At 35.1% G+C, this 27,713-nt stretch overlaps 3 protein-coding genes across 8 annotated transcripts in view; 1 reads left to right on the top strand and 2 right to left on the bottom strand.

Moving 5' to 3' along the window:
• The window catches only part of FAM151B (family with sequence similarity 151 member B), a 35,315-nt gene extending 32,755 nt beyond the window's left edge, over window positions 1-2,560 (bottom strand). Inside the window, exon 1 of one of the 2 annotated variants that reach the window (XR_014240445.1) lies at window positions 2,378-2,546. Coding sequence is in view for 1 of the 2 variants with exons in the window: in XM_082378423.1 (XP_082234549.1) it covers window positions 2,378-2,402 (25 nt within the window). In the remaining variant the exon portion in view is untranslated. Of the gene's footprint in view, window positions 1-2,377 lie in introns of both variants that reach the window. The other variant, XM_082378423.1, reaches the window with a different exon arrangement.
• A 112-nt stretch (window positions 2,561-2,672) lies between these two features.
• Window positions 2,673-27,713, top strand: part of LOC309622500 (uncharacterized protein) — a 161,472-nt gene continuing 136,431 nt past the window's right edge. Inside the window, exon 1 of the mRNA XM_082378582.1 lies at window positions 2,673-2,749. The gene's annotated coding sequence lies outside the window, so the exon portion shown is untranslated. The remainder of the gene's footprint in view (window positions 2,750-27,713) is intronic.
• Window positions 5,956-27,713, bottom strand: part of ZFYVE16 (zinc finger FYVE-type containing 16) — a 61,737-nt gene continuing 39,979 nt past the window's right edge. For all 5 annotated transcript variants that reach the window (XM_082375109.1, XM_082375108.1, XM_082375107.1 and 2 more), the window contains 4 exons: window positions 17,550-17,712; window positions 16,516-16,621; window positions 15,412-15,579; window positions 5,956-12,067 (listed from right to left, as the gene is read on the bottom strand). In XM_082375109.1, coding sequence (XP_082231235.1) covers window positions 11,906-12,067; window positions 15,412-15,579; window positions 16,516-16,621; window positions 17,550-17,712 — 599 coding nt within the window. In that variant the 3' untranslated portion in view covers window positions 5,956-11,905. The remainder of the gene's footprint in view (window positions 12,068-15,411; window positions 15,580-16,515; window positions 16,622-17,549; window positions 17,713-27,713) is intronic.

The following is a 27,713-nucleotide window of genomic DNA, read 5'->3' as shown; positions in this document are numbered from 1 at the left end:
GTTCACAAAGATATGGTTGTCTATGCAGAGAATCCAAAAGAATCAACACAAAACTCCTGGAATTAACAAGTGATTATAGCAAGGCTGAAGAATTCAAGTTTAATACACAAGAGTCAACTGCTTTCTTATTTACCAGCAATGAACGTGGAATTTGAAATGAAAACACAATACCATTTACATTAAACCCACAAAACCAAAATACTTGGTATAAACCTAACAAAATATGTACAAGATCAACATGAGGACAACTACTCTGATGAATGAAATCAAAGAAGAACTAAATAAATGGAGAGATAGTTCATGGATAGGAAGACTCAATATTGTCAAGATGTTAGTTCTTCCCAACTTGATCTATAGATTCAAGCAATCCCAATCAAAATCCCACCAAGTTATTTTGTGGATATCGACTAACTGATTCTAAAGTGTATGTGGAGGGCAAAAAACCCAGAATAGTCAACATAATATTGAAGGAGAAGAATGAAGTGATGACTCTATCCAACATCAAAACTTACTATAAAGCTACAGTAATTAAGATAGTGTGGTTTTGGTGAAAGAATAGACAAATAGATCAATGGAACAGAACAGACAGACCCCAAAATAGACCCACATAAATAGAGTTAACTGATCTTTGATGAAGGAACAAAGGCAATACAATGGAACAAAGACAGTTTTCAACAAATGGTGCTGGCGTTCACATGCAGAAAAGGAATCTAGACACAGACCTCATACCTTCACAAAAATTAACTCAATATGGATCATAGACCTAAGTGTAAAATACAAAATGATAAAACTCCTAGAAGATAATATAGGAGAAAATCTACATGACCTTCGTAGATTTTTGTATCTATGGTCACGTCACGGCAATGACCTTTTAGATACAACACCAAAAGCACCATCCATGAAAGAAATAATGGATAAGCTGGACTTCATTAAAATGAAGAACTTCTGCTCTGCAAAAGGTAACATCAAGAGAATGAAAAGACAAGCTACAGACTGGGAGAAAATATTTGCAAAAGACACATATGATAAAGGACTATTATCCTAAATATATAAAGAACTCTTAAAACTCAACAATAAGAAAACAACCCCATTAAAAAATGGACCAAAGACCTTAACAGACACCTTACCAAAGAAGATAGACGGATGGCAAGTATATGAAAAGGTGCTCCACATCCATGTCATCAGAGAAACACACATTAAAACAACAGGGTATAACTACATACCTATTAAAATGGCCCAAATCCGGAGCACTGATATATCAAATGCTGGTGAGGATGTGGAGTAACAGGAACTCTCATTCATTGTGGGTGGGAATGCAAAATGGTACAGCCACTTTAAAAGCGAGCTTGGCAGTTCCTTACAAAATTAAACATACTCCTACCATACAATCCGGCAATCATACACCTTGATATTTACTCAAAGGAGTTGAAAACTTATGTCCATACAAAAACCTGCACACTTATGTTTATAGCAGCTTTATTTATAATTGTTGAAACTTGTAAGCAACCAAGATATCCTTCAGTAGGTGAGTGGATAAACCGTGGTACACCAAGACAACAGAATATTATTGCTCTCTAAAAAGGAATGAGCTCTCAAGCCATGAAAAGACACGGGGAAAGCTTAAACGCATATTACTAAGTGAAAAAAAGCCAATGTGAAAAGGCTACATACTGTATAATTCCAACTACATGACATTCTGGAAAAGACAAAACTATGGAGACAGTAAAAAGATCAGTGGTTGTCAGGGGTTGGGGGGAGGAGGATAAGTCGGTGGAGCACAAAGGATTTCTAGGATGGTGAAACTATTTTGTATGATACCCTACCATGGAACGTGTCATTCATTATACATTTGTCTAAACCCACAGACGGTACACCACCAAGAGTGAACCCTAATGTAAAGTATGTACTTTCGGTAATTACGATGCATCAGTGTAGGCTCACAACTGTAACAAAAGTACCACTCTAGTGGGGGAGGCTGATATGGAGAAGTTATGCGTATGTCACGTAGGGGTATATGGAGAATCACCGTATCTTCCGCTCAATATTCCCAGGAACCTAAAACTGCTCTTAAAACAAACAAACATAAAAACTCCTTTACAAAATGTCAGAATATTCTTGCCATTCTTTGCCACCCCAAAAGCTTTTCTTTACCGCCCACGCCGGGAACCAAGGCTCTAGGCCGCTTGATTCCGGGAGCACGTAGAGAACGCGAACCACGAGATCCAGAAGAGGAAGGAGTACAGCCAGAGGAGTCTCTCAAAGGGCCACCAACTACCGGCAGCGGGCCGGAGAAAACGTCCACTGCAAGCCCACTGTGTGGAGCACCGTCCCAGCCCCGGAGCCTGGGGAGCCCCGGAGCCTGGGGAGCCCCGCTTACCAGGGGCCCCGGCGGTCGCTGTCATGGTGACCGTGGTCCTCAGTCTGCGCAGGCGCTGAGCGGTGGGTGCCGCCGAAGACCCGTCACAGGTGGCGAGAAAACCCGACTCTACAGTGAAGAGACCTTGCCGTGGCCTCCGACGGCCGCCTAGGAGGAGCTTCCGAGGCGGAGGCGGAAGGGGCCGAGGAGCGGTGCGCACGCGCAGAGGCGGAGGCTCGAGTTTCGCCAGCCCGCCGTCTTCCCGGATGGTTTTCGCGTCCTAGTGTCGCGCGCGTTGCTCCTTTGAAAGGTAGTCAGGAAATGGGTAGTTCTGAAGAACGCAGCGTCAGTGAAGACAGAAGCTGGGTTGAGACGCCAAGTTGCTGCTGTGGGGTACGAATTTCCAAATTGGATATATTTTCTCTTTTTAATTTTAGTAGCATCCTAAAAAATGACATGAAATCCTATCTCCATAAACATGAGCGTTTCTGCATAAGGAGACTGAAGTGATAAGTTGGAAGTTTTCTGTTCCCCCCTTGCCTTCTCTACCGGTTTTCACTCAGAAACACTCCTAGCAACTGGATTCTCCCACCCACTGCCTTCTTTGCCCTCCTTGACTCCTTTCCACAGCCAAGCTGGGACTGGAAAAAGAGCCAGTGGAGTCAGACTGACTTGAATAAGCAATGCAGCACTGCCATATTCTGGTTCTGTAACTCTAATACCACTCAATCCGTCAGTTGTAAAATTAGGATGACAATACATCACCTCACACAAAGCACAAATGGCAGCCCTTCTCGCCCAACTCTTCATATTTTAATATACGTAAGTCTTTCCAGACGAGTTGTAATTATTTCAATATGTCTTCAATGAGGCTTCCGTATTCTCTGGATTTTCTCAAGCTCAATCGAAAAGATTTCTTGAGTTTCAGAAAACACTAAATTTTAATGACTTCATTGACCTTAAAAAGAAAATCTTTCTTGAGATATACAATTGATAGGCTTGAATTTGATCTGCATTTCCTAATGATACAAAATGTTATACATTTACAGGGTCCAATTCAGTGTAGTCATAGAATTGTGCAACCAGCACACCATCAATTTTAGAACATTTACATCATCCAAAGCAGTCACTTCCCTTTCTCCCCAACCTTAAGGAACCACTAATCCACTTTCTGTCTCTATGGATTTGCCCATTCTGGACATTTCATTTAAATGGGATCATACACTATACAGTGTTTTGTGACTGGCTTCTTTCACTTAGCATAATGTTTGCAAGGTTCATATTGTAGCATGTATCAGTACTTTATTAAAGTTTTTTTGTGGCCAAATAAATTTCCATTATTTGCATATACCACATTTATTTGTCTATTCATCAATTAATGGATGGACTATTGCATTGTTTCCATTTTTTGGCTACTAATGAATTTTGGCTGCTATAAACATTCTTGTACAAATTCTGTGTGGAATTATGCAGCTGTATTTCTTTGGGGTATATACATAGGAGTGGAATTGCTGGTTCATATGGTAACTCTATGTTTAACTTTTTGAGGAAGTGCCAAACAGTTTTGCAAAGCAGCTACATACAACATTTTACATTCCCACCAGCAATGTATGAGAGTTCCAATTTCTCCACATCCTCACCAATATTTGTTATTATCTGTTTGTTTGTTTAATTATAGCCATCCAAATGGATATGAAGCAACATCTCATTGTGGTCGTTATTTGTATATCGCTAGTGACTAATAATGTTGAACATATTTTCAAGTGCTTGTTGGCTTTTTATATATTTTCTTTGGAGAAGTGTCTATTCAAATTATTTGCACATTTTAAAAATTAGGTTATTTGTGGAGGTTTTGTTGAATTGTAAAAATTCTTTATAAAGTCTGACTACAAGTCCCATAACAGATACATGATTTACAAATATTTTCTTCCATTTTGCAGGTTGTCTTTTCACGTTCTAGATCGTATCAGTTGCAGTACAAAAGTTTTTATGGCCTATTGATAACCGTATTAGGTCAATATTTTCATAGATTTTACAGTAACTGTCTCAATTAAAATTACTCTTCACTGTCCATTTTTTAGAACTACATAGTGGAATATGTGGCATGAGATAATGATGTCTAAGATTTGCTTGAAAATACTCCAGCAAAGAAATCAAGAGATAGATGAAGCAAAAGTGGAAAATCTTGATAATTGTTGAATCTGAGGATTGTTATAGGTTGGGTACGTGGAGTTTCATCATACCATTTTCTCTACTTCTGAGTGTTTGGAAAATTTCATAGCAAATATGTGTCTAATTACTTTTAATCTTTTTGCACAAAGGAAGGGTTTCATGTATTAAGGGTATATGGTACACTGAAGAAAGGAGATGTACAGAGCCTTATGAAGATTAGAATGTGAAAAATGGGCATTGACCTGATAGTTTGGAGCTGCTTTTGATGACATATTTAAATAGGAATTAATGGTATAATATTAGTTCTGATTAACCCAATCTGGGTACAGGTGGTGAGATTATGTGTATTAGAGGAGTGGAATAAGATGAGGTCATCTGTGGGTGACCTTTGATTCAGTACATACAATTCACTCTTGAATAAGAGTGTAGCTGGCCTTAGAATTTACTTTCCACCTAGCACTTAAATATATATATTAAATGTATATATTTTATAGTTTTCTGGCTTCTGTTTTGTTATTGACAAGTTTTCTGCCAGCCCAGTTGCAAATTCTCGTTAACTATAAAGCAGTCAATTTTTACTCTCTGGTTGCCTCAAATTTCTTTTTAAATATACCTACATTGATAGCTTCCACTTACTTTGATTCCTGTCCTGGATTTATTCTGCAGTTCAATAGACAAAAGATGTTTAAATGTCATTTGCCAAATTGGGAGTCTCTGCACTGGATTCCCACTTCCACATAATTTAATGCTAAAACCCGGGATCCTACTAACTCCCTAAATTGTGATTAAAAACAAACAAAAAACTAATTTAATTCAATGAATTTTAAATGGCCCTCAGGCTTGAAGTTAAAGGGTTTTTGAGAATTGAGAATTTAATTACTTTATATTCTTGGTTCCTTTAGTTGCTTAAATATTTTCTTTTTTAAGTTAACAAATCTGTCAGGCATTATTGCCACTCATCCAATTAGCTGTGTTTACTTACAGGGTTGAGTGAATCATGAAAACCCAGACTTATGGGATTTTGGAAGTTTTCAGCTAGCTCCTATGACACAAATATATTAGACTTTTTAATATTGTCCCATATGCCCTCAAAGCTCTTCATTTTTTTCCACTTTTTTTTTCTCATTGTTATTCAGACTGGATAGTTTCTGCTCATGTATCTTCAAATTCACTGACTCTTCCATCCATCATCTCCAGTAATTTTTTTATTGTATTCTTCAGTTCTAAAATTTCTGTTTGGTTCTTTTTATAGCTTTGATTTCTTTGGTGAAGACTTCTATCTTTCCATTCATTTCAATAATGTTTACCTTTGCTTTGTAGATCCTGATTAAAATAATTCTTTTTGTCTTTTTCTGATAATTCCAACATTTGGGTGACCTCAGAATTGGTTTTTTGTTCATTGTCTTTTCCCTTGAGAGTTACTTAGATTTCCCTAGTGTTTTGCATCTTGAATAATTTTGGATTATTTCCTGGATATTTTGAATATTATGAAATTCTCAGTCCTGTTTAAACCTTCAGAAGAGTGTTTTCGTTTTGTCTTGTTTTAGCTGGCAGTCAGTCCAGTTAGTTCACACCACACATCCTGGCCTGCTTTCTGTGGGCTATGGTTCCAAACTTTAGTTCTCAGTGACTTTCCACTGCCATTCTAATCTGCCCAAATTGTGCACCACCCAGTGGCTAGTCTGAAACCTGGATAGTGAGCTATACTGTAGATCAGTTTTCAAAACCTTTGCTTGGCTGCTTCTGGTCAATTTCACACATGCACAGTGTGGAGGTGATCTCAGGATTTTATATACAAATTTAGAGGTTCCCTTTCTTCAATTCCCTCCTATCAGTGATCTTCCCCACACTCTCTGGTTCTAAGATCACCCCTTCTTTGTGTTCTGGCTAGAAGGCAGAGCTTTAGCTTCCCCACAACATTGCTAGTGTTCTGCCCTGCACTGACTGCCACCATTGCACAGTGGGTAGAGAGGGGGGTGCTGCCTTTTTGCTGTCTCTAGATTAGGTAGGGCAGGGAAAGTCCACATTGCTCCATAGGGTTTAGACATGGTAGGGAGGGAGGGGTGCTGCTGTTTTTCTGCAGCTCTCCTGGAATAAGGTAAGTAAATTCAAAAGGATTCTGTCTCATAGCCCCCCAACCCCCTTCTCTGTCCTCTGACTAGAGAGAGCAGACTGTTCCTTGGACTCTGTCTGTGCCAGTTCCTATTTTAAAGTGCCTATGTGTAGATTCCTTTTTATTTATTGTTTGGGATTTGTTTAACTTCTTGAATCTGTAGAGTCATGTCTTTCATCAATTTTTAAAAGTCTACATTATATCTAAAAATATTTGTTCTGTTCTACTCTCCCCTCTCCTTCTGCAGCTAATTAAGCAGATGTTGGGAATTCTCACTGTATCCTCTATATGTCTCCTGTTTTTTCCATCTTTCCATCTTTTTGTTTCTCCATGCTGCATTCTGGATAGTTTCTCCTGATTTATATTCCAGTTTATAAATCCTTCCAATTGGTTATATTCTGTTCTGCCTTTAAACCTATCTACTGAGTTTTAAAGTTCAGTTTTTATATATTCTTGCAACATTTGTATTTAGTTACTTCCCAAATTAGTTCCATCACTTTTTAGTTTCCAATTCTCTACAGGTATTTGACACTTGACTTTATTTCTTTAAACACAGAAAGCATAAATGTAATACCTAAGACTATATGAATTTAACTGTTTCTACTAATTCTTGCCTCTGGAATCTAGCTTCCTTATGTGCCTGTTTTTTTTGTTTGTTTTGGTTTGTGTGGGGGGGGGGACCACCTTAAAGCAAGTTAAATGCTTAAGAGTCTTTGGGTGATGTAGGCAATTCTAAACTTGGCTACAATTTTACATAATTTATATTTCTGATTCATCCTCATCTAAAGGCCAAAACCCTTTTGAGGGAGTCTCAGCCTACTGTGGGGAAGTTCTTCTGTTAGATTCACAATTCCTGTTAGATTCACCATCTTGTGTGGGCCTTGAACTTTGATATCTGTCCCCTTACCCCATTAGGCTGTCATATTAGGGCCCCATGCTCACTTCTCTTTTTCTCTTTACTTTTGGACTGGGTGTTCCATACTGTCTTAAAAATCTCTTTGATGTTTTAAGATGCTTTTTGTATTTTAATCAGCTTTGGTTGTTTTTATCAATGGCATAGCTCTAAATATCCTAACATGCAATTTCCAGAAACAGGAAGTTTCCCACAATTGCATCTTTGTTCCAACATGGCCAAACCCTACTCTTTCTCTTGGTATTCTCTGCACTTAGCACATACTACTTGTGGAATGGAATCCATAAATGTTGATAAGAACTATGCTTAATTTTGTCAGAGCAATTAATCTTTTTTTTTTTTTAGAAATTTGTACTTATAGCTGCTCTAAGATATAGGTATCTTGTTTTAGTTAGCTAATATTAGTTGCTTCATGTAATAAACCACCAGAAAATTTAGCAGCTTAAAACAACAGACATTTATATCTGATATTCAGAAATCTGAGAATGGCTTAGTTGGGTGGTTCTCATGAGGCTGCAGTCAAACTGTGGCTGGGGCTGCAGTCTGAAGGCCTGACTGGGTTGGAGGATCCCCTTCCACTTGCCTGGCAGCTGGCTTCCCCAAGAATGAGTGACTCAATAGAAAGAGAAGGAGAAAGAGAAAGAGACAGACAGGGAGGGAGAGGTGGGGAGAGAGGGATGAAATGAAGAGAGTGAGTGGGGAGAAATACACCAAAGATGGCAGCCATAGAAACTTTTATAACATAATATTGGAAATGACATCCCATCCCTTCTTCCATATTCTGTTGGTCACAAAGACCAACAGTGGTACAGTGTGGGAGGTGACTACACAAGGGTGTGAATAACCAAGAGGCAGGGATCATTGTGGGCTATCTTGGAAGCTGGCGAGCACCTTATTTTACCAAAAGAACAAAAAAAGAAAGAAAAAAAAACTTTACTATATTTGGAGGTTCATAATAAAGCTCTCGAATTAGTCCTATTTCTTCATTTGTAAAAAGCATGAAAATATGGCTGTAATTTTATCAATGCAAATACAGAAAATGTTTCCCAAAAGGTGTTAAATATTAAATTGTGTATCATTCCAAGCTAAATCCAAAACACAGAATATAAAGAGAAGATTTAAAACTACTAAAAATCTGATGTAAAAAAACAAAACAAAACAAAAAGAACACCAATGTCAATGTCAATTAAGTGATAAAAGATAAATTTAGATGGTGAGGCTTAGTGTTGGGTAGGAAAAAAAATAAAGGTTTTCAATATAGCTCAAATAAAAAATAACATTGCAAGTATTTTCGTAAAAATTTGTTATGAGAAAAACAGTCCTCCTACGGAAACATATGGTCGTAATTCCAGTAATGGATTTTCTTCTTGCTTTTCTGCAATTAAGATTGCTTTTATCAATTACACAGTGGTTGGAGAAGCAGTGAAAACTTTAAGATTCTAAATAGAAGCCATATAAATCAAAGTAATTTAGGAGATGACGTTGTGTTCTTCAGTGTAAACAGCGCACTATATTTTGTATAAAAAATGAGGGGAGATAATAAAAACATATTTGCTGCTACTGCACCTAAACCTTGGAAAGATACACAATAATAAAAATCACTTCTTATTGAGATTGGAGAGTGAGAAGAACAAGGTAGATGCATACAAGGTGGGCAGTAAGACTTATATTGATTAAGTTTTTAACATTTCTTTCTGATTTTTGAATGTTTATATATTACACATATGAAGCATTTTTTTTTTAATCACAAAGAAAAAAATTAAAACCTAGGATTGTTTAGAGGTTTCTGGTTTATTTTCAAGATTTCAAGATACTTTCTTTTAAAATTTGAGTCAAGTTATCAAAGTTATATTACTATTAAAAAAAGAAGAGTTGTATTCTTTACTTATAAAACAATATTTAAATCTAGGCTGTTATAAACTTAGGCAATTGAGACACCATAGTCAGGCTACTACTTTTATGATTAAATTATAAGGTAAGATATTCACACAACACAGAAGACTCTTTAAAGTAAATTGCCTTAAAAGGGAAAGTTGAATGTTTTGACATATTACTGACTCTTCAGATTTTCAGCTCTTGCCTAGACAAGTTTAACGCCCATGCCTTCTCTTTATTGGTATGGCTATCCTCCTGGATTGTTTTCCAACCAGCTACTCAGAAGTCATATCTCTATTTTAGCAATTACTTTTACTTTGTTAATTATCTGCTTCACACATTCATCTCCAAGAGGGAAAGAACTATTTTATTCATCTTTCAATCAATGAAGCCTACTAAAGTGCTCTGCGTATAGCAAGCATATATGCATATACTAAGTCTGCTGGATTGCTGCAAAAGCAAATGGGCTAAATTTTACTTAATATTTCAAAATTCTGGAAAGACAGTATTCTTAAAAGGCATAGACCAAAAATAGATCATTGCAGACTGAGTACAAAGAACCATTCTATTTCTTCACCTTTAAAAAAATTAAAATTTTAAATTATCAATGTGAAGAACATGACCAAATGCATTCAGAAACATATTGTCCATCTACAAAGAATACTTTAAAATGTGCCTCCAAAGGCACAGTAATTCCAATTTTTATTAAATGTAGAGACTTTATGGAAACAAATCCAAAGCTATCCCATCATGGGAAGAGTCCTCTACCTTCTGGTTATTTTAAAGTAACTTCAGTATTCATAGATTGTGCCCTTAACTTATACTGCAAAATAAACAAAAATATAAAGAAAACAAATTGAGTTAGATATGCAATTGCTTATGATGTCAACAAATTTCACAAGTTATTACATGTTGCTTAATTTTATTTAATGTCTGCAACATTTTACATTGTTTATGAAGTAGTTACTTCCAAAAGACTGATATTTTTCTCCATGCTGTATCTTTGGCTAGTACTACAGATGTGATTCAGTAGGAATCATATGACCAAACTGATTCAAATTCTCAGTTTTTTCCTAGCCTGAGACCTAAGAACCTGAGTTATAACCCTGACTTCGTCTTCAGGTTGAGATGCTTCATAAATACTTTCTTAAAACAGGGCTATTTAGTGTAGTTTCTTTTTCTTGAGACACAGGAGTGTTTTTGATACAAAAACATATATATTCCACATTAGAATAAAAAAAGCATTAAAATAATGATTATATTTTAAATAACTTAAATGACAGGATTAACTAAAATATGACCATTACTTTTTTTAACACAACGTACTTTAAAAATTTTTTTCTATTTGAAGTAAAGAAGAAAGTTCTGTAACAGTTTCAAATACATAGAATTTAACTTATGTTAATATCCTGTTGTAAAAAATAACTACCATATAAAGAATTTAAAATATGCAAAAGTAAGTAGTTCATTAAAATTTATATTTAATACATTGGTGTCAATGAAAATATGTAGACTTGCCAAGAAACTTTTAAGCTTTAAAGGAGAAGTTAAAAAAACACCTGTTTCAGGCTTCATTTATTGCTACATAATGACTACTTCAAGGGTCATCTGGCCTGTTGTCAATCACTCTTAGAAGTGGTATATACAGTGGTATACTTTGGAAGGAAAGGAGGAAAAATAATGCACTGCAATACAAAAATATTACCTATTTATAAATTATTAAAGATTTAGAAAACACATACCAAATCACATGTTCTCGCTATAAAAGCAATATACTTAATTATAGAAGCACAAAATCCTGAAGCACCCACAATTATTTTAAGAATACCCATTTAATCAAGAGAAAACCATATATGTATATATAAAATAATAATTTGAAAAGAAAAAAGGCAAAATTCTGATTTTAATGCAAACAATCAGTTTATCTAATCATGGAGGTAGGTCTCCACTCCAATTATACAAATAAGTTATCTGCCTTATTCAAAGAATTACCATATAAGTCTAAGATCTGGAAACTGGTCTGTGCCATTGAAATACATTTTTAACAGACTTTAGAAACCAGTAATTTAACTGGCATATAAACAAAAAAGGTAGTTCCTTCATAAGGTTACATCTGAAAGGAGCCTTCATTAAAATCATTCTTGGCATAAAGAGGTATACCTAAGTGCAGATACTTTGGCTTAGCATTTAAATAACACAGTTAAATGCTACAAATTTTTTAAAGACAGAAGAAATCCTTGTCTTTTTCAGTACTTGTAAAGTGTAAAGCTTCAAAAACTGTGGATCTCTTAAATTTTTGGAGATTTAAATATTATGCTAATGATTTTTAAAAGATCATTCCTGCCTAAAAAGCAAAGCTTACATGTTTCAAACATCAAACATATTTACTTTTAGTGTTTGTGGCATTTCAGCTTTAGTGCTGGAGTTAGTTTTAACAAATCAGTTTGCAATATATAATACGACTCACGTCCTTTCACTAAAAAAGATTTTCAATAATAAAAAATACTAATTCTATTTCTAATGGTAAACTAGTAGAGTTGGAGGTCCCACCGTGGATCACAGGGATTAGAGCACTATCAAGATCATTTAGATAATGCTGAGGAAGAAGTTGGCCTTCAGATCCTGCCTGAAATTCAACCTGGAAAAAAAAAATCTTGATGAGTCAACCCTAGAAAGTGAGCAATCTTGTTTAGTTCAGCAGATGAATATAAAATAAACTATTTAAGAATATCATTCAATTTAAGCACGTTAAGAAAATACTTGATATTTTGTTCATAAAATAATGTTTTACATTCTCCTTTATTTCTTCTATCTACTACATAAATTATAATTGTCCCTTCCACAGATACTATGAAAATAAAATTGCCACTACTTCATACTTCAGGTTTCTTCTCAATGAACATGTAAACACATTGGCAGACCAAGGTTTTGAATAATTGTCAACATGACTTAAATAAAAACCCCATGGTATTTAAAAAAAGATCTACTTAAAAATATTTTGAATTTATCATAAAATAATATTTGAATTTAATTTTGCTGGTGAAAATTACATTTTAATACATATGACTAAAAAAATTAACAATGCTTACTCAAATAATTATCAGGTGCTTCCTTGAAAAAGGAACTTTTAATAGTGAGATAAAAATGTCAGTTCTTTTTTCCAATAAGAACTGTAACACATCCTGCCTGAAGAAGAGCAAACCTTCAACATATGAAATTGTTCATGTTAAGATTGACCATTCTGGGACTTCCCTGGTGGTCCAGAGGTTAAGACTCCGTGCTTCCATTGCAGGGGGCGTGAGTTCGATCCCTGGTCGGGGAACTAAGATCCCACATGTGGCGTGGCACCGCCAAAAAAAAAAAAAAAAAAAGATTGACCATTCTAATGAACAACCTGGACTGAAATCTATTATATTGGATGTCGGAAACAGTTAAAAAGGCACATTAAAATACTGCTGGATTGGGACTTCCCTGGTGGTGCAGTGGTTAACACTCCACACTCCCAAGGCAGGGGGCCCAGGTTTGATCCCTGGTCAGGGAACTAGATCCCACATGCCGCAACTGAGTTCGCATGCCACAACTAAGGAGCCCACTTGCCACAACTAAGGCACCCACGTGCCACAACTAAGGAGTGTGCCTGCCGCAACTAAGGAGCGCATGGGCTGCAACTAAGACCTGGCACAACCAAATAAATAATATTAAAAAAAAATACTACTGGAGTACCACTTATCACCTATCAAATTGGCAAAGTTCAAAAGTTTGATTATATTCTGCTTTGATAAGGATGTGAGAGAAAGAACACTCTCATAAATTGTGGTAGAAATATAAATTGTCATAACCTCTATTTGAGACAATATGGTAATATCTATTGAGTACATACTTGGACCTGGCAATTCTACTTCTAGGAATGTTTCTTATATACTCACACTTATGCAAAAGCAAAATATTATGGATACCTTAAATATCAACCAGGACATACCAAACATGCATAAGCACTAAATAAATTATGGTACATTTATATAATCAACTACTACTGTGCAACTTTAAAAAGAATATGTAGTTAATATGAAATATCTCTAAGATATATTAAGTTAAAGAAGCACTGTTAAAAAAAAAAACAGTGAAAAGAGAACAAAAAGGACGTACAAACTTAATTGCTCATACATGCAAAAAATTACAAAGAATACATAGAAATGGATAACATTTGACTGCCTGACCAAGAAGGGAGGATGAGGGGGAGTATGGAAGTGGACTGAAGGGTTAGGAGTCAAGGGTAGGAAGGAGATCTTTCCAGGGCTATTACCTGATGCAACTCTACTGGGAACCATTTACATTGTAGCCTGGAGTTAATATCTCCAGAGGTCACCAATTAAATAGAGTACTGTGTGAATGCTGCTCTCTAGCATGTTTAATGTTTAATGAGGTGGTCCCGATATATATACATTTGTGAGATAATAGAAAATATTATAATAGAAAATTATAATATATAATTATAATTATATAATTATAATAGAATATAATATTATAATTATAATTATAATATTATAATAGAATAGAATAGAATATATAATATAATAGAAAATATTGGTCTCTGACCCCAATTCCTGGCATAAAGCTCCTAAAACCCTTGTCATTTCCTAAGTGATAAGAATACCAGTAACATCTCTTGTTCTAATATTTATCTTTGATCCCATCCCTGACACAGGGCTCCTAAGAAACTTGTAAATTCCTAAGTGATAAGAGAGGGAGGAGCATCTTTTGTTCTTTTGAGTCAACTCTGGATGGGCTCCTAGGTAGGGGCTGGTCACCAGAAAGACCAAGCCCATGATTAGAAGCTTTAAATTTCCAGCCCTACCCCTCATTCTCCAGAGAGGAGAGAGGGGCTAAAAACTGACTTAATAATTGATCATGCCTACATGAGGAAGCCTCCATAAAATCTCAGTAGAAGGGGGTTCAGAGAGCTTTCAGGCTGGTGAATACATCCACACTGGGAGGGTGATGCACCCCAACTCCGTGGAGACAGAAACTCCTGCTCAGGACTCTACCAGACCTTGCCCTATGTATCTCTTCATCTGGCTGTTCATCTGTATAGCCTTTAATGAACTGACAGACATAAGCAAATGTTCCCCTGAGTTCTGTGAGCTGCTCAAGCAAGTTAATTGAACCCAAGGAGGAGGGGGTCATTGGAAGCTCTGATCCATAACTGGTTGGTCAGAAGCACAGGTGATAACTGACTGGCATATGAAGTGGGGGAGGAGGCAGTCTTGTAAGAGCTGTAGGATCTGATGCTATCTCCAGGTAGATCAAGTCAGAATTGAGTTGAATTCTTGGACACCCTGCTTGTGTCTGAGAATTGCTTGCTGGGGTTGGGGAAAGCCTCTACACATCTGGTGAGCAGAAGTGTTTTCCGTGATAGTGAAAGAGACACACAGGAAAGAAAGACATAGGAGGGAAGAAATGGGTTTTTCCCTACATAGGCGGAAAAAACTGAAAATTTTCCTTTTTTAACATTTTTAGACTTTTGTAATTTTAAGTCACATGAATATAGAATTTAGTCAGCATAATTAAAAAACCTACTTATCAAGCAGAAATGTTGTGGAGCAGGCGTCAGCAAACTATGGCCTGTGGGCCAATGTGGCCCACCAACTGTTTTTGTAAACAAAGTTTCACTGGAACACAGCTAAGCTGTTTAGTTACTGTCTACAGCTGCTTTCACACTATAATGGCACAGTTAAGTAGTTGTGAAAGAAATCTGACAGACCGTAATGCCTAAGTTATTTACTGTCTGACCAAAAAAAGTTTGCTGGCCCCTGCTGTGGACAATAAAGGAGATAATGTACAGGAAGTGTGTACCGAACATTAACGTTCAACAAACTTTAATTCTCTTCAGTGATCTCAAAGTAAAAGGTTAAAGAAAAACTTCTGATTATTTTAATATAAGATATATTCATTTCAAAAATACATCACAAAAACATGCCTCACCATATCAGTGTCAATGGAAACTCTGAGGCCAATTTTATTTATCCCATTACTCTTTAGAGTTTTCAGGTGAGGGCACAGTGCAGCACTACAAGCCATGGCTATTTCTTTTGCAAACTGATAACGAGTTGCTGAAATAGATAAATCCTGGTCCTTTAGAAAGTAGAACACCTGAAATGTATTTAATTAGGAAACAAGTCATGATTAAGATTAAAAGTAGCTTTAAAAATGCAACAATTGCTACCTTCAATTCAACTTTATGAATAAAATTCCAATGTTAGTGCCATGAAATTCACTAGTTAGGAACATTATATATATAGTATATATATATACTATATATAGCCTGATCTATAGTATAAGTAAAAACTTAAAACCAAAGGTTAGGGAATATGGGAATGACAGCTATTTTTGCCTAAAGTTAACTTGTAGCAACAAAAGCTTTGTTAACTCAGTTTAAAGAAGGGTACTGATGAGCCCACCCAATAAGATCACCATCCCATAAGGACATCTTAATGAAGTTAAGATCAAACAAAGAAATAATGTCCTATAATTTCTATACCCTCTATAGTTTCTATCTTCTACATGTGTAAAATCACAAAGAATACCTAAGAAATCAGTAACATTGATTGTCTGACCCAGGAGGTAGAGTGAGGGGGAGAATGGAGGTAGACTAAGGGGCTGTAAGGCTATAGTTTCATATTCTCTTATATTTAAAAAACTGGAACATGCAAAACTAACTTTCATATGTAAATGCTGATTATAAACTGATATCTATAAAATATTTTATTTTTTGTAAAATAGGAGAAAAATGAAAACACCATGGTCAAATAACATGTTATTGTACAAACAAAGATGGCAATGCCATGAAAACTTAACTGTGAGCTGACAGGCAGTACCACCATACAATAACCTGAAATGATCCTATGGAAATGCAAATCTGGTGTATATAAGGCAGTCTGGGGTGGAGATATGTGTGTCTCAAGGTGTAATGAAAGTGTAATACACTGCACTTAAACATTCAGAGGTTGAGTCCTACAAAATCTCCAAATTAACAAAAATATATCCAAACACAGCATGTAAATGGAAGGAAACGTCTTTCTAAGTTACCTCAGTACACTTTACAATCTTCTCATCAGTTTCAAAATCTGCTTCCAGTTTTATTTTTTCACTTGGAAATCCTTGTAATGATATTCCATCCACTGAACTAATAACACTGCAGAATAAAATATAATAGAACAGATTTATTTAATACCAAAGTACTTTCTATGAAGTAAATTATTAGACTTGAACAAATGGAATAAGGATAAAAATTATGAAAGCTATAAATTTAAAGCATCAGTAAGACATCTCAATTATATAAAAAATAATTAAAACTTAGCTCATATTCATTTACCAAGATTTCTTGATTGTGTAGCAAATTATATCTCTTTTTCATATGCCCAATTCAGACCTGAGGTTTAAAATACCTTAGTCTCCTAACAGAAAAGCTGTCTCATGAATTGCAAAACTCTATCTTGGAATCCTTCAGCATTAGCCCTCCTCTTCCTTTTTTGCTCCAGATCCCTTAGCCAGTCTCCAAAAAAGAAAGAAAATGGGTAACTAAAGAGAGGAGGGAATGGCAGTAATATTCTGTGAGGCCTCTAATGTACATATTATTGAATTCAGTTGTTTGCATTTACAGTGGATCAATATAATACAGAATAAACACCCAAAGGGAATCCATTACTTATTTGACAAAAATAATCCTCAAATAATTCCATGAAAATACATATCTGGTATATAAAAGGCAGTCTTGGGGGGAAATATGTGTATGCCTCAACGTACCATATAACAAAGTATCCTGTCTTTCTCAGACCTGGCATCAAGCCTACACTGCTACACAATGCACATTTTATCATTTGCCCCCTCCCAAACTGACCACCCTTTAATAATTTACAGCATCCTGGCTAAGAAAACACACATGACGCCGGTTAGGTACATTTTTGAAAAAAACAGACTGCATTTATTAATTAGAGTATATGCATTTAAATTAATGGTATAATTCTATATTTATTTATAAAATATTTAATTTTGTTAACAGGATGTTTTTATCCTTTCTCCTTCATCAAATCAATTACATTTTGGTAACAAAAAATTCCTACCCTTTGTTTCCTTTTTCTTCAGAATCTACCCAGCAGATGTCCACATATTCTCTCATGTCTACAGCATCAACTTTCCCACATGTAATTTTAAAGTCTTTTTGTTCTCGTAGAGCTAGCCGCAAGCCATCCATGGTCTCTGGAGTTATTTGTACCATTAAGCCATCTAAAAATGAGAATTATGTTTCACATTTCTTTTACTGAATATAAATTTATATGTCTAAGCCATAAATTTTGCTATCAAAATATGTTCCGTGCAAGTTTTAGACCATCTGTTAAATCATCTTGATGGCTGTTTTCTGTTAGGGAATATGAAAAATATTGCACAATGTTAAGGATTCTTTTTTTTTTTTTTTAATGGTTAAACAAATAAAGGTGAGAACTTCCACTTCTGGCTATGATGAAATAATGATGCCAAACTGCCCTTTCATTATGAAAACCAACCATAAAACTAGACAAAATGTATGAGGCAATTGTTTTCAGGTTCTGGAAAACAGGAAGTACAATACCATGGTCCCTACAGGAAAACTCAATAGGTGAGCCCATAACTGCCCAGGCTCTCTGCTTGGGGACAATTTCTGCATGGTGACCAGTAAGCCTACAATTGCTCTACTGGGCTGAGAAGTCAGAGATAAGAGTTTAGGGAAACCTGAAATCTGTGGTCAAGACACTAAAAAGGGGAGCACCAGGAGACTGTGTTCAAGGACTATTTGAGTCCTTGGACTAGAACTGAGAACACATTAATAGAGTGACCCTAGATGAGGCATAACAGAAAATGGCTATTATATGGTTGGGAATAGAACAGAGATACTAGAAGTCAAGCAATGTTGGGGGATATTGGTAGTCTAAACCAACCAAAATAGACATTAGCACCTCATTAACCCTGAACTGTGCAATGCCAAATCAAAGCTCTTACAAAATCTACAGGCAAAACAGATTTGGAGGATGAGTCCTGCCAGACTGTAAACACCTTAGAATATCCATAGATCCATCTGTTAAAAAAATAAAGACTACACAAGCTCAGGGTAAGCAGACATAAAATGCCTGCTTAAACATAAATAAGCCTTCTTCAGCAAAAAAATCCCTTTAAAAAAAGCTAAAAGAATCTAAAGTCTCTAAAGCATATCAATAATGACAGTACATAATAAAAAGTTACCAAAGACAGGAAAATGTGAGCCCCTATAAAACTGAAACTAACCATGAGATGGCCAAGACATTGGATTAAACACAAAAACACTTTAAGATAGCTATCTAAAATATATTCAAAGACCTAAAGGAAAACATATTTAAAGAATGAAAAGCAAATACTGGCTAAATTTATAAACAGATTTTTAAAAATCTGAACAGAGAAATAGAAACTGGAAAACCCTCCCCCCAAATTCTATAACTGAAAAGTATAATCCAAATAAAACAGAAACCTTAATGGATAGGCTTAATAGTAGATTGAAGATGGCAAAAGAATCAGAGAACATAAAGAAAGGTCAACAAAAATGATCAAATCTGAAGAACCCAGAGAAAAAAGAATGAAGAAATATAAAAAGAGCATCAAAGACCCATGGGATGGTATAAAACAGTCTAATACAGATATGGATTACATATACATAGATAAGACTATCTCCCAGAAGGAGAAGAAAGATCAGGACATTTAAAAAAATGGTAAGAAATTCCCCAAATTTGATGAAAAATACTGACACACACATCCAAGGAGTTTAATAAATGCCAAATAGGATAAATACAAAGAAAACCACATTGAGGCACACCACAGTAAAACTGGTGAAAACCAAAGATAAAGAGGCTATCTTGAAAACAGACTGAGGAAAAGGGCACATTAAATACAAGGAAACAAATATAAAAACTATTACTGACTCTTCACTAGAAATAATGAGGGTCAGAAGACAATGAAATGACATCTTTAAAGAAAAGACTTTGAAAGCAGAATTTTATATCTAGCAAAAATACCCATAAAAAATGAGAATGAAATAAAGACAGCTTCAGAAAAATGAAAGGCAAGACAACATTAGATAAATGAAAGTCAGCCAACTTGTATTACAAAAAATACTAATGACTTCTTGGTGTCTGCTCCATGTAAAGGGCTTGGAACTTGTCACTTCCATCCTCAAAACAAGAAAAAAGCTGAACAATAAAATACCTAGGAATAAACCTAACTTCTATTCAACATAGTACTGGAAGTCCTAGCCACAGCAATCGTACAAGAAAAAGAATAAAAGGTATCGAAATTGGAAGGAAAGAGGTAAAATTGTCATTATATGCAGATGACATGATACTCTATATAGAAAACTCTAAAGACTCCACACAAAAACTATGAGAACTGATAAACGAATTCAGCAAGGTAGCAGGCTACAATATTTACAGAAATAGTTTGCATTACTTTAAACAATGAAATATCAGAAAGTTAAAAAAAAAAAAATCCCTTTAAAAATTGTATAAAAAAAATACCTAGGAATAAACCTGACCAAGGAGGTGAAAGACTTACATGCTGAGAACTATAAAACATTGATAAAGGAAACTGAAGATGATTCAAAGAAGTGGAGGGCTTCCCTGGTGGCGCAGTGGTTGAGGGTCTGCCTGCTGATGCAGGGGACACGGGTTCGAGCTCTGGTCTGGGAAGATCCCACATGCCGCGGAGCAACTGGGCCCGTGAGCCACAACTGCTGAGCCTGCGCGTCTGGAGCCTGTGCTCCGCAACGGGAGAGGCCGCGATAGTGAGAAGCCTGCGCACCGCGATGAAGAGTGGCCCCCACTTGCTGCAACTAGAGAAAGCCCTCACAGAAATGAAGACCCAACACAGCCAAAAATAAATAAATAAATAAAGTAATTAATTAAAAAAAATAAAAGAAGTGGAAAGATATCCCATGCTCTTGGATTGGAAGAATTAATATTGTTAAAATGGCCATACTATCCAAGGCAATCTACAGATTTAATGTGATCCCTATCAAATTACCCATCACATTTTTCACAGAACTAGAACAAATAATCCTAAAATTTATATGGAACCACAGAAGACCCAGAATTGCCAAAGCAATCCTCACAAAAGAACAAAGCTGGAGACATAAGCCTCCCAGACTTAAGATAATACTACAAAGCTACAGTAATCAAAACAGCATGGTATTGGCACAGAAACAGACATATGGATCAATGAAACAAAAGAGAGAGCCCAGAAATAAACCCACACACCAGTAGTCAATCTTTGACAAAGGAGGCAAGAATGTACAATGGAGAAAAGACGGTCTCTTCAACAAGTGGTGTTGGGAAAGCTGGACAACCTCATGTAAATCAATGAAATTAGAACACTTCCTCACACCATATAAAAAGATAAGCTCAAAGTGGTTTGAAGATCTAAATATAAGACATGATACCATAAAACTCCTAGGAGAGAACATAGGCAAAACATTCTTCGATGTAAATCATAGCAATATTTTCTTAGGTCAGTCTGCCAAGGCAAAAGAAACAAAAGCAAAAATAAACAAATGGGACCTAATCAAACTCAAAAGCTTTTGCACAGCAGGGAAGCCATAAACAAAATGAAAAGACAACCTACAGAATGGGTGAAAATATTTGCAAATGATGCAACGAAGGGTTACTTTCAGAAATATCCAAACAGTTCATACACCTCACTATCAAACAAACAACCCAATCAAAAAATGGGCAGAAGACCTAAATAGACTTTTCCAAAGACATACAGATGGCCAACAGTCACATGAAAAGATGCTCAATATCACTAATTATTAGAGAAATGCAAATCAAAATTACAATGAGATCACCTCACACCAGTCAGAATGGCTATCATCAAAAAGTTTACAAATAATAAATGCTGGCGAGGGTATGAAGAAAAGGGAACCCTCCTAAACTGTTGGTAGGCATGTAAATTGGTACAGCCACTACAGAAAACAGTCTGGAGGTTCCTTAAAAAACTAAAAGTAGAGCTACCATATGATCCAGCAATCCCACTCCTGGGCATATGTCCAGAAAAGATGAAAACTCTAATTCAAAAAGATATATGTACCCCAATGTCTGTAGCAGCACTGTTTATAATAGCCAAGACATGGAAGCAATCTAAGTAAGTATCCATCAACAGATGAATGGGTAAAGAAGATGTGGTGTGTGTGTGTGTATATACACACACAATGGAATATTACTCAGCCAAAAAAAGAATGCAATATTGCCATTTGCAGCAACATGGATGGACCTAGAGATTATCATACTAAGTGAAGTCAGACAGAGACAAATATATGATATCACTTACATGTAGAATCTAAAAAATAATACAAGTGAATTTATTTACAAAACAGAAACAGACTCACAGACATAGAAAATAAACTTATGGTTACCAAAAGGGAAAGGGAGGAGACGGATAAATTAGGAGTATGGGATTAACAGATACACACTAATATAAATAAAATAGATAAAATAACATGGATTTACTGTATAACACAGGGAAATATATTCAATATCTTTTAATAACCTATAATGAAAAAGAATCTGTAAAAAAAATATATATACATATGAAAAACTGAATCACTTTGCTGTACACCTGAAACTAATAGATTATTATAAATCAACTATACTTCAGTAAAATTTTTAAAAATAAATTTTAAAAAATTAAAAAGCTGAACAAACATAAAATGAACAACTCTTAGATCTATCAAAGAATTGATGTCCCAGGGCACACTGCTTCCCTGAAAAAAGGAGCAAAATCAAAACCTACCACAAACAACCCAACAAAAATAAAACATATTTCTCCTTACTTCTTATCACATATAATGTGATATAAGAAATATAATTGAATATATCACATTCCATCTTCAGAAGACAGATATGGCACACAAAATGGAATCATAAAGCTCACTTACTTTTAAAAGGTATTACTGAAAAACATGGATCTAGACAAGAACATTTACAATCACTGCTTCCACTAGAAGTACTAGCCAATAAACAAGAAAAATAAATTAAAAAGCCATAATGGCTGTAAAGAAAGAAACAGAACTATCATTATTAATAAACTATCATTATTTATAGTTATAAAAAAACTCTAAAAGAGTCTATAGGTAAATTATTTTAAATAATGTAAGTTTAGCAATATAGCTGGTTATAAGATAAAAATACAGAAATCAATTAATTTCTATTTTCCAGCAACAAAAGATAAAATTTTTAATTTAAAAAGATATCCAAGAATACGTTAAAAGGATCATATACCATGACCAAGGGGGATTTGTCCCAGGCATGCAAGGATTTTTCAGTATCTGCAAATCAATCAATGAAATACACAACATTAACAAACTGAAGAATAAAAACCATATGATCATCTCAATAGATGCAGAAAAAGCTTCTCACAAAATTCAAGATCCATCTATGATAAAAACTCTTCAGAATGTGGGCATAGAGGAAACATACCTCAACATAATAAAGATACCACCAGAAAACTACTAGAGCTCATGAATGAATTTGATAAAGTTGCAGGGTACAAAATTAATATATAAAAATCTCTTGCATTTCTATGCACTAACAACAAACTATCAGAAAGAGAAATTAAGGAAATAATCCCATTTACAACTGCATCAGAAAGAATAAAATACCTAGGAATAAACCTACCTAAGAAAGTAAAAGACCTGTACTTGGAAAACTGTAAGACACTGATAAAAGAAACTGAAGACAACACAAACAGATGGAACACAGATATACTGTGTTCATGGACTGGAAAAATTAATATTGTTAAAATGAACATACAATATTGTTAAAATGAACAAAGCAATCTACAGATTCAATGTAATCCCTATCAAAATACCAAGGGCATTTTTCACAGAACTAGAACAAATAATTTTTTAATTTGTATGGAAACACAAAAGACCCCAAAGAGCCAAAACTATTTTGAGAAAGAAAAACAGAACTGGACGAATCATGTTCCCTGACTTCAGACTATATTACAAACCTACAGTAATCAAAACAGTATGCTTCTGGCACAAAAACAGAACCATAGATCAATGGAATAGAATAGAGCGCAGAAATAAACCCATGCACTTATGATCACTTAATCTACAACAAAGGAGGCAAGAATATTCAGTGGAGCAAAGACGCTCTCTTCAATAAGTGGTGCTAGGAAAGAATGAAATTAGAACATTCTCTCACACCATGTACAAAAAAATAAAAAACTCGAAATGGATTAATGACCTAAATGTAAGATCAGAAACCATAAAACTCCTAGAAGAAAACACAGGCTGAACACTCTTTGACATAAACTGTAGCAATATTTTCTTGGATCTGTCTCCTAAAGCAAAGGAAATACAAGCAAAAATAAACAAACGGGAACTAATTAAACTTAAAATCTTCTGCACAGTAAAGAAAACCATCAGCACAACAAAAAGACAACCTATCAAATAGGAGAAAACATTTGCAAATGATATGACTGATAACGAGGTAATATCCAAATATATAAACAGCTCATACAACTCAACATCAAAAAAAAAAAAAAAAAAACCTGATTAAAACATGGGCAGAAGACCTGAATAGATGTTTTTCTAAAGAAGACATAGGATGGCCAATAGGCATGTGAAAAGATGCTCAACATTGTTAATCAGAAAAATGGAAATTAAATCCACAATGAGATATCACCTCACACCTGTCAGAATGGCTATCATCGAAAAGAACAGAAATAACAAATGCTGGAAAGGATGTGGAGAAAAGGGAACCCTCTACAATGTTGGTGGGAATGTAAATTGGTGCAGCCACTATGGAAAACAAAATGGGGATTTCTCAAAAAACTAAAAATAGAACTACTATATGACCTAGCAATTTCACTCCGTGTATTTATCCAAAAAAAACCAAAACCACTAACTCAAAAAGATACATGCACCCCAATGTTCATAGCAGCATTATTTACAGTTGCCAAGCAACCTAAGTATCCATCAACAGATGAATGGATAAAGAAAATGTGGTATATATATACAATGGAATACTACTTAGCCATAAAAAAGAATGATTTTGCAATTTGCAACAACATGAATGGACTTGGAGGGTACCATGCCAAGTGAAAGAAGTCAGACAGAGAAAGACAAATACTGTATCATATCACTTATATGTGGAATCTAAGAAATAAAACTAGTGAATATAACAAAAAATAAACTGACTCACAGATATAGAGAACAAACTAGGGGTTACCAGTGGGGAGAGGTAAGCAGGGAGGGGTGGTAGGGGATTAAAAAGTACAATATAGTATGTATAAAGTGAGTAAGATACAAGGATATAGTGTATAGCACAGGGAATACAGCCAATATTTTATAATAACTATAAATGAATATAACCTTTAAAACTTGTGAATCACTTTGTTGTACACCTGAAGTTTACATAATATTTTATATCAACTATACCTCAATAAAAAATAAATTTAAAAAATTATAATGGCATTTACATTACACTAAAATTGTAATAAGTAAATAAATAGATACCATTTACATTAGCAATAAAATCTATGAGGTACAGGAATAAATAAGAAATGATATTCAAAACCTACACAAAAACTATAAAATTTTATTGGAAATGAATATTATTAAATATTATGTAAATAAATTGAAGGTAGCCAATGTACATGGATAGAAACAATGAAAATAGAAAATATGCCAATTTTCTCAAAATTAAACTAGCAATATAATGCAATTCCAATAAAAAGTCCAATGGACCTTTTCGAACCTGACAAGTTGATCCTAAAATTAACATGATAAAACAAAGGGCTTAGACTGGCCAGAGCACTACTAAAATGAGGAATAAGGCATGTGTGTGGCATCAGAGATGGGAGGACTTCCTATAAAGCTATGTAACTGAGATAGTATGGAGGATGATATTAGTGAAAATGCAGACTAAGAACTTCCGAAAATACACTACTCCATAAAAACAACAAGGAAACCAATAAAATGTCAGAGGAAACTTTTTCGAAACTCTGGAAATTAACCAAAGGCTTGCAGCAATCTGGGGAGTATTTATAAAAAAAAACAGCAGGAGAGAAGCAAGAAGAACTACAATCCTGCAGTCTGTGGAACAAAAACCACATTCACAGAAAGATAGACAAGATGAAAAGGCAGAGGGCTATGTACCAGATGAAGGAACAAGATAAAACCCCAGAAAAAACAACTAAATGAAGTGGAGATAGGCAACCGTCCAGAAAAATAATTCAGAATAATGATAGTGAAGATGATCCAGGACCTCGGAAAAAGAATGGAGGCAAAGATCGAGAAGAGGCAAGAAATGTTTAACAAAGACCTAGAAGAATTAAAGAACAAACACCTAGAGGAATTAAAGAACAAATAAACAGAGATGAACAATAACTGAAATGAAAAATACACTAGAAGGAATCAATAGCAGAATAACTGAGGCAGAAGAACGGATAAGTGACCTGAAGACAGAATGGTGGAATTCACTGCTGCGGAACAGAATAAAGAAAAAGGAATGAAAAGAAATGAAGACAGCCTAAGAGACATCTGAGACAACATTAAACACAACATTAGCATTATAGGGGTCCCAGAAGGAGAAGAGAGAGAGAAAGGACCCAAGAAAATATTTGAAGAGATTATAGTCAAAAACTTCCCTAACATGGGAAAGGAAATAGCCACCCAAGTCCAGGAAGCACAGAGAGTCCCAGGCAGGATAAACCCAAGGAGAAACATGCCGAGACACATAGTAATCAAACTGACAAAAATTAAAGACAAAGAAAAATTATTGAAAGCAACAAGGGAAAAACGACAAATAACATACAAGGGAACTCCCATAAGGTTAACAGCTGATTTCTCAGCAGAACCTCTACAAGCCAGAAGGGAGTGGTATGATATATTTAAAGTGATGGAAGGGAAGAACCTACAACTGAGAGTACTCTACCCAGCAAGGATCTCATTCAGATTCGATGGAGAAATTAAAACCTCTACAGACAAGCAAAAGCTAAGAGAATTCAGCACCACCAAACCAGCTCTACAACAAATGCTAAAGGAACTTCTCTAAGTGGGAAACACAAGAGAAGAAAAGGACCTACAAAAACAAGCCCAAAATAATTAAGAAAATGGTCACAGGAACATACATTATCGATAATTACCTTAAACGTGAATGGATTAAATGCTCCAACCAAAAGACACAGGCTCACTGAATGGATACAAAAACAAGACCCATATATATGTTGTCTACTTCAGACCTAGGGACACATACAGACTGAAAGTGAGGGGATGGAAAAAGATATTCCATGCAAATGAAAATCAAAAGAAAGCTGGAGCAGCAATACTCATATCAGATAAAATAGACTTTAAAATAAAGAATGTTACAAGAGACAAGGAAGGACACTACATAATGATCAAAGGATCAATCCAAAAAGAAGATATAACAATTATAAATATATATGCACCCAACATAGGAGCACCTCAATACATAAGGCAACCGCTAACAGCTATAAAAGAGGAAATCGACAGTAACACAATAATAGTGGGGGACTTTAACACCTCACTTACACCAATGGACAGATCATCCAAACAGAAAATTACTAAGGAAACACAAGCTTTAAATGACACAATAGACCAGATAGATTTAATTGATATATATAGGACATTCCGTCCAAAAACAGCAGATTACACTTCCTTCTCAAGTGCACATGGAACATTCTACAGGACAGATCACATCTTGGGTCACAAATCAAGCCTCAGTAAATTTAAGAAAATTGAAATCATATCAAGTATCTTTTCTGACCACAATGCTATGAGATTAGAAATCAATTACAGGGAAAAAAACGTAAAAAACACAAACACATGGAGGCTAAACAATACATTATTAAATAACCAAGAGATCACTGAAGAAATCAAAGAGGAAATCAAAAAATACCTAGTGACAAATTACAACGAAAACACGACGATCCAAAACCTATGGGATGCAGCAAAAGCAGTTCTAAGAGGGAAGTTTATAGCAATACAAGCCTACCTCAAGAAACAAGAAAAATCTCAAATAAACAATCTAACCTTACACCTAAAGGAACTAGAGAAAGAAGAACAAACAAAACCCAAAGTTAGCAGAAGGAAAGAAATCATAAAGATCAGAGCAGAAGTAAATGAAATAGAAACAAAGAAAACAATAGCAAAGATCAATAAAACTAAAAGCTGGTTCTTTAAAAAACAAAAAAACCCGGCA

This window comes from Balaenoptera borealis (assembly GCF_965194805.1).
Source record: "Balaenoptera borealis genome assembly, chromosome: 2".
NCBI lineage: Eukaryota > Metazoa > Chordata > Mammalia > Artiodactyla > Balaenopteridae > Balaenoptera > Balaenoptera borealis.
This window is presented reverse-complemented; position numbering and strand designations above follow the sequence as displayed.